Here is a 19,763-nt window from a genome sequence, read left to right on the forward strand (position 1 = left end):
GCCCAGTAGGCCGAATCACTGCCCCCCAGTGCCCCGAGCAGCCTCCCACGTGCCATCTGCTGCTGCCTGCCTGCCTGCCTGCTGCCACCGTGCCCTGCCATTTGGTGCCTGCACATCAGCCATCTGCAGGGGTCCAGTTGCTGTGTCGACCCCTGCTGGAACAGTAGACTCCCGACTGGGATACCATCGCTCCACAGCCCCAGGACCCAGTTGCCCACCCACGCCTGCCTCGGGGGTCGCCATGTCGGGGCAAGCACCATCTGAGACCAGTGGCGACCCCCAGCCAGAGAGGCAGAGGGCCACCAGCTTCAGTGAGAAGGAAGTTGGTGTCCTGGTGGAGCATGTCCTGGGGCATTATGATGCCCTCTTCGGAAGACCACGCGCCAACAAGGAAGGACGGGAGAGGATCTGGGACGATGTAGTGGTTGCCATCAACGCGGAGGGGGTGGCAACCCGCGACATCAAGCACATCAAGAAGCGCTGGGAGGACTTGAGGTCCAGGACCCTCAATAAGGCCCGGCACCTCGCGGAGGGGGGCCGGGCACGCCTGAGTGACATCCAGATGAGGGTCCTGGAACGCGTAGACCCAGCGCTCCACGCCCAGATCCTTCGGAGGCAGACCCATCTGGAGTTGGCCGGTAAGTGGCCAAGCATTACTGTGTGAGACAGGGCATGTTGCAGTGTGCTGGTTGTCTGATACCTGCCTGTATGTGTGACATAGGCCATGTACGTATGTGTGTGTGCAGGGACATCATGGTCAGGCATGTGAGTACAGTGATGTGTGAACCACATGGTTGGTGCATGTGTTCGATTGCAACATGGGGGGCTCTGTGCGGAATGGACACATGGAAGCATGGCAGTCTCTGTTCCTGGACATGGGTGGGGGTGAGGGATGGGTGCTGGTCCCATGTACACGTATGGTGCCCATGTGTGTGTGTCTGAACTGCGTGTCTGTGACTTGTAACTGCCATGGATGCATGACACATGTCTGTGACAATGTTCAGATTCACTGATGCAGCCTAGTCATCCTTGTATCCACTGCGTCTGTGGTGTACGAGGCCAGATGGATGGAACTACGGTGAGGTGTGTGCATGTGATGGCAAGACCCATGATGCATGTGAGTCTAAAACCAACATTGTATGAATCATGAGTCCCTTGGTCATGTATGCCAATGTCCATGGCATGCGCCATGCCTGTTACTGTATGTGTTTTGCCTGCACTGACCCATGTGTTGTGGCGGGACATGATGGAAGTGATGTATGACAGTGCCACTCATCTGCTGTTGCTTCCTGTCTAGGGGACCATTGTACAGTACCCTGATGCTTGTGTTCTATGTCTCCCTCTACACAGTGGCAAGTGAAGAAGAGGGCGGAGAAGGCGCTGTGGAGCAGAGCGGCGGGGATGCCACCACGGCTGCAGTGGAAGGGGTGGGTGAGCCCCCACAGGGGCTTGCACCGGCGGAAGACGGCGTGGAGACATCCAGGTTGGTGGTTTCCACAGAGGGGGAGGAGGCCGCTACTGAGCCACACATGGGGCCTGGTGGGGGCATCCCCGCTGGTGCAAGTGGTGCAGTCCAGGGCCAGGGGCAGGAGGCAGCACAGGTCGCCGTGGAGGTGCCTGTGCATGTCACTGTCCCTGACACTATGACTGCACCAGCAGGGATGCCCCATCCCAGGGCCGTCCGCAGGTAGGGGAGATGTCCATGTCATCTGACACTCCTACCTGCGGACGAGGGGACCCCTGGGCGTGTGGAGAGGGTCCTGATTGGTGTCGCGTTGCGCACGGCTGGCATTCGTGATGAGGTGCATGCGTCCCGGGAGGAGCATGCACATCATCACGAAGAGCACCGTGCGTATGTGAACCATTTGGGAGCTGCCATGGTCGGGGGTTTCCTACATGTGTGTGGCCTTCTGGCGACCCTCTCCTCCTCTGTGGAGGCTATGCGCCAGTCGTGCTCCATGCCGTCTTCCGGCCCAGATGCCACCAGGGCCCCCTGTGGACCTGCCCCGACCAACGCAGCCAGCTCGGTGGGGACCCCATCCCTGCCACAGTCGGGAGTCGAAGGTCCAGCAGGGGTGGACACACCAGCAACTGTCCCCCTGCAGATGGAGGATGTGCCGGCATCATCTGGCGGGGCACGTGCACGACGGCATCGGTGGATTCCATCAGCCTGGATGCCGTCGTGCTGGCAGAGGCAGTGGCGTCGGAGGCAGCAGCAGGCTCGACGTGGGAGGCATCATGGCTCGGGGCCATCAAGATCAGAGGGGCAGGCATCGGCCGGAGGGCAGGGGAACCCTAGGATGGCAGTGTCTTCCGTGTGGGAACAGTTGGTCCAGCGGATAGGTGCGGAGCGGCAGCGGGCGGAAGAGGAGCGGCTCACCATGGTCAGGGCGGAGTTCTCCATGCGTCGGGCGTTGAGGCGGGCTGAGTGCCTCGAGGAAGCTCGCAGGGAGTTTGAGGTGGACACGGGGTTGTCCCTGCGAGACCTCGGGGCCAGGACAGAGTCCCGCCTCCGGGACATCGACATGGAGTTCGAGGATGCCCTGGCCGGCAACATCACAGAGTGAGCCGCAGGACTTGGCCGCTGCCATTGTATATAGTTCTTTAGTTAGTTAGTGTTAGGTATCCTTTATTTTTTAAGTTTTTTTTGGACCGCTTGGACAATGGCCACTTTTCTGTATATATTTTTATTATTAGTTAGTAGTAGTAGGTTTAATTTATGGTGTTGGGCTCATGGACCCTGGGATATTCTTGTACATAGTTTGATGTTTGGAAAACATTAGTTGGATTTATATTTGTGTTCACCATGAGGCAATGGTTTTTCCTTATTTTTCCCCCATTATTTTGCTTTGGACTACATTATTTTTTGGATTCCTTTGTTTTTTGATTTTTTCTATTTGTTCTCGGACATGGACCATTTGTTTTGTCATCCCCATTGTTGTGTGTTTTATTTCTTTACTTCATTTTCATCTTTAATACATATATTTATTACTTACATTTGTGGTATTTTCTCATTGGTTTCATGCATGTCATGATATGGGTTTTGACATTCACTTGCACCCATTGTGTATGTGTGTGTGAGGGACATGTGTTCATTTACATACTTGCCATTGGGGTTGTATCATGTAATTGCATCTACTATGTGGGTGGATGCAATCCTTGCCTGGGTGTTTGTGCTGGGTATGCTGCCCATTACTGCCATGATTGTGTTTCGTCAGGACCTGGGGGCAGGGGGACATGAGTGGGGGCCTGCTGGGGGGTGGGGGTGCAAGGGGACATGGTTGGGGGCCTGCTGGCAGGTGCCCCACAGTGCTGGGGGGTGGGGGTGCAAGGGGACATGAGTGGGACATGGTTGGGGGCCTGGTGGCAGGTGCCCCACAGTGCTGGGGGGTGGGGGTGCAAGGGGACATGAGTGGGACATGGTTGGGGGCCTGGTGGCAGGTGCCCCACAGTGCTGGGGGGTGGGGGTGCAAGGGGACATGAGTGGGGGCCTGCTGGGGGGTGGGGGTGCAAGGGGACATGGTTGGGGGCCTGCTGGCAGGTGCCCCACAGTGCTGGGGGGTGGGGGTGCAAGGGTACATGAGTGGGGGCCTGCTGGGGGGTGGGGGTGCAAGGGGACATGGTTGGGGGCCTGCTGGCAGGTGCCCCACAGTGCTGGGGGGTGGGGGTGCAGGGGGACATGAGTGGGGGCCTGCTGGGGGGTGGGGGTGGTGGGAGACATGGTTGGGGGCCTGGTGGCAGGTGCCCCACAGTGCTGGGGGGTGGGGGTGCATGGGGACATGAGTTGGACATGGTTGGGGGCCTGGTGGCAGGTGCCCCACAGTGCTGGGGGGTGGGGGTGGTGGGAGACATGGGTGGGGGCCTGGTGGAGGCTGCCCCTGGTGACTGGAGGGGTGGGGGTGGTGGGAGACATGGGTGGGGGCCTGGTGGAGGCTGCCCCTGGTGACTGGAGGGGTGGGGGTGGTGGGAGACATGGGTGGGGGCCTGGTGGAGGCTTCCCCTGGTGACTGGAGGGGTGGGGGTGGTGGGAGACATGTTTGGGGGCCTGGTGGCAGGTGCCCCACAGTGCTGGGGGGTGGGGGTGCAGGGGGACATGAGTGGGGGCCTGCTGGGGGGTGGGGGTGGTGGGAGACATGGTTGGGGGCCTGGTGGGAGGTGCCCCACAGTGCTGGGGGGTGGGGGTGCAAGGGGACATGAGTGGGACATGGTTGGGGGCCTGGTGGCAGGTGCCCCACAGTGCTGGGGGGTGGGGGTGCAGGGGGACATGGTTGGGGGCCTGCTGGCAGGTGCCCCACAGTGCTGGGGGGTGGGGGTGCAAGAGGACATGTGGCTTGGCTGGGGGGCATGCCCATGGTGGATGGGCTGCCTGCGGGACATGACCAGGGGTGCAGGGTAGTCCCCTGTGGTGTGGCTTGCCTGCAGAGGTCGTGGAGGGGGTAGAGGGGAGACCTGGGAGGACCCACACTGGCAATTCACCTCTTCAACTTCCCGCACACCCACGTAATACACTGCCCCACTCGCACAGGCCCAATCGCGTGTAGGATTTCTCGCGCACCCCTGTAATACACGTACCCAGGCCAATCGCGTGTAGATTTTCTCGCGCACCCCTGAAATCCACGTACCCTGGCCAATCGCGTGTAGCATTTCTCGCGCACCCCTGAAATCCACGTACCCAGGCCAATCGTGTGTAGATTTTCTCGCGCACCCCTGTAATACACGTACCCAGGCCAATCGCGTGTAGATTTTCTCGCGCACCCCTGAAATCCACGTACCCAGGCCAATCGCGTGTAGATTTTCTCGCGCACCCCTGAAATCCACGTACCCAGGCCAATCGCGTGTAGATTTTCTCGCGCACCCCTGAAATCCACGTACCCAGGCCAATCGCGTGTAGATTTTCTCGCGCACCCCTGAAATCCACGTACCCAGGCCAATCGTGTGTAGATTTTCTCGCGCACCCCTGTAATACACATACCCAGGCCAATCGCGTGTAGATTTTCTCGCGCACCCCTGAAATCCACGTACCCAGGCCAATCGCGTGTAGATTTTCTCGCGCACCCCTGAAATCCACGTACCCAGGCCAATCGCGTGTAGCATTTCTCGCGCACCCCTGAAATCCACGTACCCAGGCCAATCGTGTGTAGATTTTCTCGCGCACCCCTGTAATACACGTACCCAGGCCAATCGCGTGTAGATTTTCTCGCGCACCCCTGAAATACACGTACCCAGGCCAATCGCGTGTAGATTTTCTCGCGCACCCCTGTAATATACGTACCCAGGCCAATCGTGTGTAGATTTTCTCGCGCACCCCTGAAATCCACGTACCCAGGCCAATCGCGTGTAGAATTTCTCGCGCACCCCTGAAATCCACGTACCCGCTCAATCGCGTATTTAACTTCCCGCGCGCCACTTTTTTGATGCGCTGGGACTCTACCGCCTGCCTTCGTGTGGCGGCCGAGTTTCAGCTTGTGCGTGTCTTTGGCTGTGCGTGGCTTTGCCCTATTCGATTCCATGAATACGTGTGGTTCGAGTGCGTGTGGGCGTTCCGTCTGCTTCCCTGCAGTACATCCCCAGTTACGCCCTTATTTTCGCGTGTTGTTCCCCATTCCGCGCGTTACGCCCCATGTCCCGCCCACTTTCTGGTGTGTGCGCTGCGGTTGGGCGCTTTCACTGTGCGCGTCGCGCACGCCTTTCACGATGTTGCAGTGACGTGTGCGCCATTCACGGGTTTGGCGCACATCCCGAGGAAGACATGCGCAGGGACTTCCATGAATCGCACACGTGCGCGTGCGCCTCTTTTTTTCCACTTGCGCCTGCTTGCGCGTAGATTTTCGGCGCACGTTTGTTCCATGAATCGGCCCCTAAGTATTTTAAGGGTCTACCATTCAGACATCACGCATTTTCCAACACTAGATGTCCCATAAACCATAAGCGCGCATGTGCAGTATCATTGCCGCTTTTGCACGCGGCATGACTCATGCGCAGACACATATGCGCGTTACTGTACACACACGCACCCTAGAACACTATTTTACAAAACATATCTGCACATGTGCAGGATTAGTGCCGCTCTTATACGCGGCGGGACTCGCGCGCATGCGCGAAGTACAGACACACCATATTGTGTCTGCACATGCGCGGAGAATAGTCTTCTCCCCCATAGCGCATGCGCAATGCCGTTAGTTCATCAGGACCAATAGCAGAATACCACGTTAGGGAACCATTGATATATATTGAATGCTAATGGAGTGCTCGCGTTCTCTGGAGCAACAGCATTCTGTTCGGGGATCGAGCCCTTTTATTAAGGTGAGTGTACTGCTAGAGATCACATATAAAAGATATTATTTTTATTCCCGAAATAGTTTAGTGACTTCAACCTTCTTATTTTAGGAGACACACTAGGGAGTATGGAAGAACTATGAAAGTGACAAGTTCTCTTCGTTTTTTTCAACTAAATTCATACAAACGCGGTGAGAAATATTCTCTCTATACATCTTTTACATCTGCAAGAAACTCAATAGATTTTAAACCAATATAGGTATTCCAATGTGATTCATACAGCTATTTAAGTACTCTGCGCAAATAACCGGCAATGCAAGTCAGTTTGTACATAAGGATTATTACAGTTGAGGATGTGCAAGCATTTTACATACAACTCGTTTGATCATTGCATGGAATTACGATTCAAACTTTGATTGATTTTAAAGTGATGTGTAACACGGTATGACGTAATCTAATTGGAACACATTATAATTCATATGGAATCAATTATGGCAGGGACTAGATTGTACATTTAATTTATTTATGTTTTTTATCTCTTATTTGCTTCTGACCTGTTCCTCCTCTTCAATCAACCCAACTATTTTGGGGTATGTGAATTTGGAAATCTGTCTTATTTTTATTTCTAATGTTTGGTTCTCATGCATATCACACATCAATATGTGCATAATGCTTTTCTTATATGCAATGTAATATGAATTGACATTTGGTATGTATTAATGTTTATCAGCCTTGAGGACGACCTATGGTCGAAACACGTGTCGGCTGACTCTATATGAAGATGTCTAATTAAATTAGAACCTTTACTTCTGTGGAAAGGAAGCCAGAACCCCAAATATGAAATTCTGCCCCAAACCTAATATGTTAGCCTCCTGGCAAATAAAACTAATTTCTGAAATGTAAGCACAATATAGATTTGAGGGCTGAAATCTTGACTTATGCCCTCCTACAAAGGGCCGGTGTTGAGATCGATTTTCAGAATCAGCCCTGTTGAAGGATTGTGAGAGGCCACCCTATTCTGATGGACAAACACTAATGTCTAGCCAAACTCTTACTTGGGTAGCGTGACTGAACAGCAAGGCTTAGACTTAGGAGGGTGTGAGAGTAGTGAAGGGTTCCATTAAACACACACAAAACACTCTTAAATCAAGTTAGGCAGAATATACAAAAATACAGTAATTTATGGAGGCATTGTACAACTCTTCTCAATTAGAAACCCCAGGTACGTAACACACTAAAACATTCACTACAACTATATATGCATTCACGTTGGTGTGCTCTGCTAGGAGCACTAACACTTCCCTTTTAAATAGAGTAATTCTACTTTTCAATGTACCGTAGTGTAGTAAAGCAAGCAAATAAAAAACAGTAGAAGGTAAGTAAATCAAGACATAAAAGTTTGAAAAGAAGTTAGCAAACACCATCCAAAACCTTAGAACTAAGGTTCTAACCCTCAAATGTCATTCCCTAGCTACAAAAGAAGGAGCCTAGTTGCCTTAAAGTCACAGGTCCCAAAAAAAGTCTTTTCAGGGGGCTATGAGTCTCTTTTTAAAAGTTCCACAAGTGTTGGCTTGAGCCAGCAAGTAGTTGTTAGTGTTTCAAAGTTAAGGAAAACAAGAGGAAAGTCTTTGAAGATCATCTCCCAATCTAACCAGCTTAAGGGAGACCCAGGGGAGGATACCCAGCCAGAACACCACTGTTCATGGCTAGGCAAGGGAGAGGTAGGGCTAGGACGTACGCCATACAACCCTAAGAAGACAGTAGGGGCTCAAAACAAGTAGGTTTACTCACCCCCTGCACTCAGAGTACACTGTCGGAGTTCCTGAAATCGATGGGCCTTGTGGAGTCGTGCCTTCTTTACATTGGATGAAGTCCAGGGGTTGCTGGTGCAGAGGTGACTTCAGGCATCGGGTTCTTGGTAGTCTTGCATACATTTGAAAATCAAAGACCCTGCGATGTCTGCGCTCTGCTGCATGCGCACACCTCGAAGCCCTTACTAGTCACTGTGCCGACGCCCCACTATTGGCCTTAAAAAAAGGGGGTATATATACGTATAAAAACACATATACTGTAACATATAAACTGTAATATTGTTTTTAGCTACTTTTTGGTTGCTTGTCCAGATGGGCTGGTGGTACGGATTCTAAAGTGTTTTCTTTTTTTTGTCTTTTGCACTTTGCATTTTACCCCTTAATATCAAATAGAGTACCAAATACTCAGCTGTGCCACAAGAATTTTGCCTGTCCTTTAGGCCATCTTCCCTTTCGACCGACTGCTTGCATATATTTTCCATATATGGTAAGCCTGGGGAAAGCTCCAGCTTTCGTAGGCAAGTGTCAGTCTGTGTGTGGCAAGATGTTTGGGGCATTGGCTGTCTGGGCCTTGCCTGGACTGAGCACACATCCCTCCCAGGTGTCTGTTGCTGGGCAGACGCAGTGGCCAGAGACTGCCCAGGATTGGACAGCCCCTGCCAGTTTGAATGGTGCAGATCCTTAGCACTGGTAGGCTGAGGTGAACTCTAGCCCAGATCATGGATAAAAGGAGACTCCCTGCAGCTACACTTTCATCATTGAGGCCAAGACCCCTACGACAGAGAGCAACCCTTGAAGGCCCAGAACTTGTCCGTGGAAGTTGGAAAGCAGCCCTTTCTTCAATTGCCCGGCAAAGCCCTAACTCTATACAGATATCAAGATCTTCTTCATCAGTGCTTAGAGCCCTGGACAGGTGGGAACAATGGTTCCTGACCTCTGCTCGAAGATCCAGCCACTGGAAGCGCTCGGAACAATCCTGGAACTATTGTTTTGGCTACCCAGACGGTGTACTAGGCTACTTCGCTGCAATGGTTGCTGTACCAAGTTGAGCCCGGGCACTGTGCAGATCCTCAGATTATGGATCAAGAAACATTTCCCTGATGATGTAGCTCTCCACCAGAAAGAGGGGCCTTTGTTCTTCTCACTTCTTTGTTCTCGCCATGAGGATTGCCTTCTGCCATTTTTGTGGCCATCAATGCTCACCGCCTGTGTCACATCCTGGGAGTCCACTGAGTGGTGGTCTTGAAGTCTGTGTGTACTGGGTGTCCAGCTGTACAAAATCCAGTCCATCAGAGCACGGAACCACCAAATAGCAGACCCAAAACCTACCTAACCTATGCTTTGTCCCAGAGCCTCTGGGTTTGCATGTTCTTCTCTGGAGGGGAGCATGACATCTTGTCAAGGCTGTAATAAAGTTCAGCATGGCGGCTGCCTTTTTTCTGCAGTGATCAGGGCATGGTTTCCAGAGATAGGGTACACAACGCCCACTTATGCAGCAAAGTGTCCAAATGGGCATTTACATTATTAACAGCTCTTTGTTAATGGCCAGTAATAAGAAAGAAGTGAGGGGGACATTAGCTATTAGCCTGCAGTTTTGCTATTTATAATATTAAATGAGGGTGAGAGTCACTTGTGTTTACTGATGGTCTCATCCCTTTTTTGGAAGAACGGAGCTTGGTGGTGTGCAGATCTAAGATCATCAGTAGGCTAGAGTAGCAGCATAATCATTAATTGTTTTGTTGACTGCTAATAATGGAATCATAGTATATTGTGGATTTTAAATTTGTTTGTGATCTTTAACTGTATTAATTGTTGTATTTTGAAGTGTACATTTGAATGTTTGTAAAAGTTTAAATACTGTATACAAATAAACATAATAATAATAATTAGATATTGTATATCAGAAAGGCTATTTTGCATCAAATAATGCTCCCGATAATAGGGAGAAGAAAAGTGCTTTATTCAACAAGATTTGGAGTAAATTTCTTTTACTGCACGGAACTTGATCTTTTGGATATGTTGTGACTGCGGGGGGTAAGGGGGGTATCTTTCACTGTACATAGTTTGTTGTTCCTTACTGTGTTTGATGGATATTGTTTTGCAATTGTCTATGTATCTTGTTATTGTATACATTTTTGAAAATAAAAATGTAAAAAAAATAAAAACAAAATAATAATAAATAATGCTCCCGATAAATATCTAAGTGTGGGCCTTCTTTCAAGACAAAACCATTTAAACGGTCTCTCATTTCTGTTACATGTTCTTATTTTGAAACACAGAGGAGGGTTTGCATGTATTCAGAATGTTAAAATTTTCTTCACTCTACCTATCAGGTTGTCTGCTTTAACAAATAAAGTAGGAACACTTATCACAATAGTCTTTGTTATGGAGCTTTAAGTGTTGAGAGCACATTTCCAAAACATAAAGGACATTTTTCAGTTTTCATTACTTTGCCCTCTGCAACTTGTATTCCTCCTCACGGTTCAAAAGCTACAATTATACTGTTTTTTCTTAACACATTTTATATGCATTTATATATTTGTCAGTCGGTTTTATTAGGATTTCTGTACTGTTCAAGTCATGTTTGTAATACAGAGTATTCTTGAAAGACAAACATTAACACCTACTCCTACCAAATATGCATGAGAGACATGCAGTTACATGCTCAAGTTGCAGAGTGGTCTCAGGTCCCGGCTTCACCACTTAGTTATAGTGTGCGGTCCTGGGCAAATCATTTTCTCACTGTGCCGTATCAGCAGATTGTTTATGAAAAATGTGTAAGCCCTGCTTTTGCCCTGCATAAATGATGATCTGTGCAGTTGTTTTTAATTATTAACAAAACAAGAAAGTGTCAAATGTATCCAGATGGGAATACATTTGAGCTGCTGATATTAAGTGCCTTTGCTGCTTTATTGTTTCAGATTCCTAATATTAAATGTCCAGTTGGCTGGAGTACAGCACTTCACTGAAGGTGATGTGTGCAGGAAAAATAAACAGAACACATGACAATGGAGAACATAGTTCTGCACCGATTGCCATAGGGGCTGACCAGTGCATCCAAACGAAATTAGCTTAGCAAGTTAAGCGGAGCAAAAAGGCTTCACTTACTTCCAAAAGTCAGGAAAGTTGCAGAACAGTAGCAACAAGAAAAGAGAACATCATCTCTTACGCACAAGTGTATAAATCACACAGCCCCCCCTACCATTACTCGAAAGTAGTTATGAGCGAGCTCTTCCAGACCCACTAGAACACCACATTCCCACCGACTCATTATCTCCAGAGTCAAACGTGCCAAAGTAGGTGGTGCTAGCTTCCCTTTCATTGCTGCCAGACAATGGGATTCCCAGCCACTTACCCACAGAAATGAACCCTCCCACATTGCATTCCGCAAAGCCCTCAAAACCTGGCTGTTCCACTAACCTCAGAGCCCCTGTTTTTGACCTACTCTTACGTTCTCTGGTTCCCTGTAACCATACGAACTGTGTACACTTGATTTGTTATGTCCTTTACCACTGTAACCAAGTAACCTGCCACTGAAATAGCTAGGATATTCAATGTTTGAACCACTGTAACTAAGGCGCTTACCTATCCCTGTAACAGCGCCACGATGCCCACGGGCTGTTGTGCGCTATACAAATAAAAAAAATGAAGGGAAAGCAGCAAAACGCAAGTTTTCCTAACAATCGGCAAGGATGAAATGCATGCACATGACAGAAAGGAGAGGTCTGTACACCTAACCCTCCATTTGCATTACTTACCTGCTTAAACACTGCCTTCCAATTCCCCTCAACACCACGGACTGAGCAAAGCACTGGCTCTCCTTCTGCTGCACACAGGAAAGAGCTTCCCACGGGGCTGCACCAGGGTTACTGCAGAATGCATCAGCAAGGGAGCTGGACTGCCGGATGGGGAATGGCACAGAGGCCCAGGCAGTCACCACCTAGAAGTTGTTAAGGCAAAACACAAGTTTATACGACCTGGCTCCTTTCAGACACTGCTCCACTGCAATGCTAGCATTATCCTCCTTACCTGACATAATCGATCTCTCTGTTAATAATCATAAAGGGCTAACTCAGCAAAGCTTCAAGGCACTTGTGAACATACTCATTTTAGTGACCGCTAAAGGATGAAATAGTTTTCCTGCATCCCCGGGTTCAAATATGTAACGCATCCCCGGGTTCAAATATGTAACTTCTAGTTTTAACTTGGTCATTAGTAATACATCGTGCTGCCTTCCTGGGATCAGTATTAAACACACGATAGTTGGAGGGGGCAACCCTCATTGCCGAGAGACAGCTTGCTATAATAAAGATATGCAAGCAACGAAGTACAAGCTCCCTTTACCTTCCCGTGACCAATATGCAGTTTTCAGCACCGTCATGGTTCCGAGTTTGGACTAGTTACTGTAGCTGCCAGCCGTGATATCCTTCAGAAGGGAGGGTTGCAACACAAACATCCGCCCCTGCCTCCTCACCAACACAGCCACAACTTAAACACAAACTAAACACCAGTTAGGCACAACTGTCACCTTGACTGAGCTCTCAAACATGCTCATGTTTGAAACTATGGGTGCGTGTTTTAAGCAATTTAGCCAGGTCCTGCTTCTACCCCTCGCTTGTGGTCCAAGAGTCGCAGTGGTATGCTCCCTGTAAATATGAACAACTATAGCTCTGACCTCCAGTCTGCTACTCAGTCAAGATGTGTGGCCCTGGCCATCAGAGAAACAAGTCCACAGCTATTAGAAACGATGTCCAAGGGTCTGTGACGGTCTGAACGCAGTGTCTTCAGGATTTGCTCTGGAATCCTGACAGTGCACCACAATACCAGACCAGAGAGTCACATAATCATTTCCGATGGCGAGTCAGGGGCCTTGCCACATCACTCTAGGATTACAATGTGATTTGCCCTATCACTACTCATCCTCCTAGAGGGCGTTTTCAGCCCATGCACCCAGGGTGGGTAGTCAGCATATATAGGTGCACTCAGTGGTCGATGCTATCAGTGTGAAGTCCCTGTAGAAACCGCAGAGCACAAGAAGTTTAAAAGATACTGGCGGCCTTGGCAGTCGGTGCCAGAGGACTTTCTGACACTCCATTATCATCATGGGTGCACCAGGGGCCTCCAGGTGTTTGGGAAGGTCGTTGGTTATATATTTTTCATAAACTCAAGAAGGTGGTTAGTTGGAGAGGTTTGCATCGAGGGGCACATTTAGGAAGGGTACCCTCAAACCATTTTGATGATATTCGAAAAATGTGTCTTTGACCATTATTGAGATTGTGGATTTAGAACACGTTTGTGTGGAATGGAAGCATTCATTGACTGTGCCCATGTTCAATGCGTTTCACTGGGGAAATGGCAATTTTTGGTAAGGGTACAAAGATGGCTGGACCAGCATTGGACACTGAGAACAGTTTAGGTGCCGACTGTGGAGGTAGAGTGGGGAAGATGAGTGGAAGATAAATTGGTGACACAGTAGCAAGGTTTTGTGGTGACTATATTGCTGTTATAGAAAGGACGCATCCGTTTGAGGACCGAAGGAAATTACAAGGAATGTTCCCAAGTGCTTAATCATTTCATAAGAAAATACATGGCTCTTCACCCTCTTCTCGTTGGGTAAAAAAGGCTCTTTCGGCTGTTATGATTTTTTTTACATACTTTATATTTTCTAATGTTGACTCCAGCGGCTAGCAATCAATTGTTTTACTTTTTAGCAGCTTTATTCATTGAATATCCGGGATTGTCACACTTTCTTTGATTTTGTACTGTTATGGACACTAGTTGTCCATGTCTGCCCATTACTAGGATATTTCACTCTTTCATTAGATGGATGGTTAAGATTAATCAGAGTTAACATGGCAGGCTGTTGGGTGGGTTGGTAATTTGACACTGTTTAAAGATATTCTAAGGTTGGCTAATGTGTGTGGATTGGTCAGGTTTGATATACTTTTATATTTTAAAGGAGAAGGTTAACATGACATAATCTGACATGTCGACCCAGTTTTGATTTTTTGAGTTTAATGGAAGATTTTATATTGGCAAAGGTCGATTAATTAGACGGTCGGGAAAATGTCAGGATGTCCTCATTTATACTAGTTACAGCCATAAAAGATATGTGAGAATTAAAGAGTAGGCAGAATAAGCACTATAACTAACTAGGTCAGTTCATATTGCCACAAACTACTTCATTACAAGTTCCTCTCCATCAAGCCTTCATTATGCAAGCTTTCCCACAGCATCCAATTCACAGTGGCAGAATCCCTCCAAAAATACCAACATTCATTCAAAATAAGATCCAACACACCCACTGACAATATTCTGGAGACGAGAATCCAGCACCGACATGTTAGGAAGGTTTTCTCTTTATTGCAACTTCGCCTCCCAAACGTTTTGCTTCTGTTTTTGCACCTTGTCCTGACTTTTTACTTTACAGTGACTTTTTTACAGCCTTCAACTTCATTTCACTGGGCTTTTGCTCACTTGTTATGGAGAAACCAACTAGTCCCTCAGACTGCCAGTACTGGGAAACTAGGTCTCCCTTTTGTCTTTTGACTTCATCTGTTTGGGTAACTTTTTTATATTGCACAAAGAAAATGCAGTGGGGATACTTCTGCATCACCCTAAACCTACACTCAACGGATTCTGGTTACTTTTAAATGTGCCTAAAGACAAGCTGGTGGGAGCAGTTGAATTTGTACAATGTTTGCTATATTTTTAGGTAGCTCTCTCACGTTTACCGCCATTTGGGTACTGTTAGAATGGCTTCTAAACTCTGGGCTCGTAGACAGATGTTTAGGCAGCCATTCTTGTTCTAGTGAACCGGGAGCAACTTCTGGGAGTTTGGCCAAATCAATCAAGGTAGCATGTAGAGAGGCCAGGGCTAAATCTCAGGCGAGGCGAGTGGGGTCAGTGGTCCACACAATTAAATACCAAGGATTACACTTCGACAGTATCACAAATACTCGATTTATTTTAGGCCCATAAAACACACTATGAAAAATGACTAATAGCAGGTAATAATAATCACACAATACTAAACACTATGAAACATATATACAACCACAAGTAGCCAGTTCAGAATAATCAATTCACCTCCCACAATACTTGAAAGGCAAGCACTGCCAGTCCACAGGGATTGCAGCCCTAACGTATGAAGTCCAACCCTAAGTTGAATGGGGCCTTGTGCCCAAAAAGGTCAAAGTTCCAAAGGAATTTTGACAGTTAGGAAAAAGCTTGGGCAGGTATCCTGTAGAAGATAAGATGGGTCCAAAAGTCAGATGAAGATAACTGGTATGACTCGTTTCTAGCTTTTGTAGAACTGTATGCACACGTATTGCCAAAGCCAAACAATTATAAAACTATGTAAAAGTTTCTCAAACATTTAAAGGGTGGAGCTTGGTTATAACTTTCCACCTGTTAGGCAGAAACCTGTGCAGTTCCCTTAGGGACCAATGCAAAAAGTTTAAGACTACAGGTGTTAGCATTAAACCCAATTGGTAGCAGTCTGCACCACCCAGATTTACCTGGTAGCTGTGGCTGAGCAGTCAGACTTCTCTCAAGAAGAGTTAGGCAGTATATAGAGTATACACAATAGGGCTAAAAATAATGTAGCACAAGCAAACACTGACCAGAGCTTTGGTACAAAAATGTATATAATTATTTATTTAAAAACACACTGGCACTAATATGTCAAGCAAGTTCAAACACAGTCACAAGAAATATATACACCTCCCTAATTAATTAATTTGACAAGTCTAGGTTAAGACACCACTTATTTAGCAAAACAGAGGTGAGCGCGTAACCATAGATGGCACTCCAATAATTTGTTACAAAAGGGAGAGAAAAGGCAGAATAGGAAAATTACATAGTACCAACACTTAAGAAACCACAGCAAGTCAAGAAAGGCAGGGTCTACTGTAGTGCAAAAAGTTCATAGGCCAGTCCCACTCTTGGAGAGAGCAAGGCGGAATGTGCCCAAGATCACACAGTGGAAATGCACTAAGTCTTTGCAGAAAAGTCAAAAAGAGGTTGGATCAAGTTAGAAAGGTAATGTTAACAGGTCCGAGGTCACCCCAGGATAGAGAGTCAAGGAATTACGGGACACCTTGGACAGTCTGTTGCAAGGGAGACCAGGTGGGACACAGTACCTGAAATGGTGAGAAAGCTCCAGCGGAGGCAGTTGTTCCTGGCAGCGGGTGCAAGTCTGGGCTTTGTCCAGGGGAAGAGAAGATCTCGATGTGGAGGAAAGCTGGAGGTCGGTGCACTGCCAGGGAAGAAACCAGCCGCAGAGTTTCCCGGTTAAAAGGTACTCCCCTTTTATTCACGGTAGTGGTGAAGCGTGGCTATCCGGCTGCTGGGTTGCTTGGCACGGGCGATTCGACCACAAGATGATCCAGGAGGCGAAAAAAGGCGAAGAAGACTCTCCTGGAAGAAGATCTTCTCGGTCGTCGGGAAAGTGGCGAGTTTCATACAGCAGGGCTCCATCAGTGGTGTCGTCGTTGTAGATGGCTCAGCTTCTCCCCTCTTCGGATTCTTTAGGTCCTGTGGCGACTTCTGAAGTTCCAGTCCCCAAAGCCCTGCTTTTATGCCGAAAACCCCATTCATCAGCCTAGCTGTCAAACATGCTAAGTGGTGAGACGGACGGCTAGCCACTGTGCCAATCACACAAGAGTGCGACTTGAGTTGCCAAGGCAACTCAGTCCAGGGTGCCTGTTCCCCCCCCTCCCACACATCCTGTAGACCCAGACAGAGTGGCACAACTTTTGGAGGCTTCTGTGCAGAAGCCCGCCAAAAGTGGAACAAAGGGCTCGACTTGGGTTAGGGTTTCAGAGGCGAACACAAACGCCATTTTAAAACCGAGTCCTGGCAAAAAGACCCAACCGGGGAATAAATATTAAATAAATAACCCGGCGGTACCTTTAAAATTGCTCCAAAAAGTGGTGCGTTTAAAATGAATGGGAAAATCCCATAGGAAATATTCAGGTGGAATATTTTGCGTGGTATCCACTGCCACCAGCCAGAAACTCGACAAGGGGGGACTGGACAGTGCCCCCTTGGAAAACAGACCCAGGGGCAATCGAATTACCCCTACCAGTACTTCCACAATATGATGGTTTGTACTGGTTCAGTTCACAATTTGAGACTAGTAAAGCCAATGGTGACTTTACATGCCATGGGAGACAGTAGTCAGTCCCAGGGTATGGAGTCTATGTTTGGGGGTCACTATGACACCCCTGTGTTACTGCACTGAGGGTGCTGTGTAACACACATACCAAAAACATATGAAGCCTTATGGAGTAAAAGACCCCATAGCCCATAAAACACATTACAAAGTCAAAGGACATTCTCAAATCATGCCTAAGAGTGGGAGAAAAAGAGTCTCACTCTTAGCAGGATAAAAAAATAAACCCCAAAAATCCAGCAAAGCTGCTGGGGGACTCACTAGGTTTGGGAAATTAGCCTTAACAGAGAATTCTCCCTACCACCACCATACTCCGTTTTTTCTCTAGACTTGGCAGGTCATTGAAGGGTTGCCAGAAGTCGGTTTTCCCCACTGTTGGTTCCGGTCGAAGAAGACCAGGAACTGCGGGTACAAGAAGAGTTCCGGTTGTGTCCAGGAGCAGTGGGCAACCTCTTCTCGTGGAACAATAGAGCAGGCACCGATGTAGGACTCTTCTAGGCACTCGGCCAGATGTGGGAAAGCTGCTTTCGACAGTCACTGATGCACAGCGACAGCAGGGGGCACAGAGTTCACAGTCGAAGACAGACTTATCCCAGGACCTGTGCATGGTGGGACGCTGAAGTTTCGCAGGAGGGCTTCTTGCTAGACAATCCGAAGACCCCTTGAGTTCCGAGCCGAAATGCGGAACGACAACTCTTCAACCGCGGTAGTCCAGTTGGGTCAACCTACTGGATGGGCCAGGGACACTTCTGAAGACTCCCACTTCCTGCGCCAAGTGAAGAATTTGGCACCAGTTGTTCCCACGGGTCCACAGGGTTGAGGCACTGATGAGGGTCTTCGGAGATCAGTAGCCAGGCAGGGCTCCACCGGGACTGCAGCAAGAGTTGGTCTCCTCGCCTCTTCAGGATGCTTCCACAGATCTCACTTTGTCCGTACGGCTACTCAGGATACTTCGTTCCTCTTCAGTTCTGCTGGAATGGCTGCAGGACACGTCTTCTTATTCCAACATCAGACGAGTGATCAGATTCAGCCCTCCAACGGAAAGACCTGCCACAAATGCACACCAGTAGTGGTCCGATCGGGGCCCACTGTCCGCCTGACTCATGCATGCACTCTAGACATACAGGCATGTGGACTAGGACCAGACAGTCCCAACCCACTTCCTGGGTACCTACACCCGTGGTATGCACTAGCCTGCGAAAAGCAAGGCTTTCTGGGGCAAGTGCATGTCCATAAAAGGACATTCCTAACCTGGCAGCATCCGAGCATCAAAGCGTCCTGGACTGTAAGGCTTTCTTTGACCGCAACTACTGAGACGCCTGCTGTCGCCCATTTGCGGCGACTGTCACTGGAACCGGCCATTCACAGTTTGGTAGAGTGCCTTGAATAGTCCTGCCTCGGTGCCTGCTGCAGCTGCATATCTCCAGTGGAAGGGGTTGCACTGAGCTTGTGGACCCGACCAGAACATCGCTTGCACCCGCAGCGCCTCAGCATCTGCTATTGGAACCAACGGCTGGAAAACCTACCTACAGAGACCCCCATCTGACCTGCCAAGTATGGGCAAAAATTGAGTACAGGTGGCGAGTAGTCACCATACTTACCGGTGTCCCCATCTCCTACATTATAAAGTTTGTGAAGAAAAGAACTATGATTTGTTTTACAAAACTTTGCTTTTGCAACCCCTGTTGAATAAACCCGCCAAAAGATAAGAAAAGTACTTTGCTCACCAGTAAACTCCTTTGAATGTCTTCTGGACTATTCTTGAAATCCACTGGAACATTTCCCTCATTTCTCCCCCCAACTTTTGAGCACAAGGTCCCATTCAATTTAGGGTTGGACTTTTCAAATTAGGTTTCCTATGCCTGTGAACTGTTGGTGCATTTGTTAACTACTTACCTTCCCTTTCACGTATTGGGGGTGGGGGGGGAGTGAACTGTATACTTTGCATTAACTAATTGCAACCGTATATGTTTTGTAGTTAGTAGTATTGTTAATAACATTTCATGCTCGATTCATTTTCCTAGTGTGTTTTTGGGCCTATAATAAATATAGTCTTTTTATACTTACTCTCTACGTGTAATGCGTGTATATTTCCCTGTGTAGGCTAATTGTGGACCCCTTTGGCTTAACTCCCAGAGTTTCCCTGTTCACTATAACTAGGGTGGTTTCCCAAACTCTGTCAGACCAGAGATTAGAAATCCATCTTAATACTACCTAACGTCATCTTTCCTTTTAAGGTCTACTTACATAAAATTGCAAACCTCATATTATGCTAACAATACTGAAATAAAGCTTCAGCTGCCAACCAGTGTTCTGTAGTGGAGGAGAATTTACAAACCTTTCTTCCTGAGAAATTTAATCCGTCGGCCAGCTGTCCCATGGTGAAAGCAGAGTTTTGCAGCCGGTAGGGTATGCTGATTGTCTCTAGGGCCGTGGCCAGCACTGCACTGCTGTGGTAGTTGAGGGATGCCTATGGAGAAGGATGGAGCAATGTCAGC

The 19,763-nt window shown here is 48.3% G+C and overlaps 1 protein-coding gene across 3 annotated transcripts in view; it reads right to left on the reverse strand.

Moving 5' to 3' along the window:
- Positions 1–19,763, reverse strand: part of MSTO1 (misato mitochondrial distribution and morphology regulator 1) — a 1,020,943-nt gene that overhangs the window by 190,459 nt on the left and 810,721 nt on the right. For all 3 annotated transcript variants that reach the window (XM_069649984.1, XM_069649995.1, XM_069649989.1), the window contains exons 11-12: positions 19,604–19,735; positions 11,846–12,027 (exon numbers count right to left, since the gene is read on the reverse strand). In XM_069649984.1, the coding sequence (XP_069506085.1) occupies positions 11,846–12,027; positions 19,604–19,735 (314 nt within the window). The remainder of the gene's footprint in view (positions 1–11,845; positions 12,028–19,603; positions 19,736–19,763) is intronic.

Source organism: Ambystoma mexicanum, chromosome 1p (genome assembly GCF_040938575.1).
Source record: "Ambystoma mexicanum isolate Mex_15411 chromosome 1p, UKY_AmexF1_1, whole genome shotgun sequence".
Taxonomy (NCBI): Eukaryota; Metazoa; Chordata; class Amphibia; order Caudata; family Ambystomatidae; genus Ambystoma; species Ambystoma mexicanum.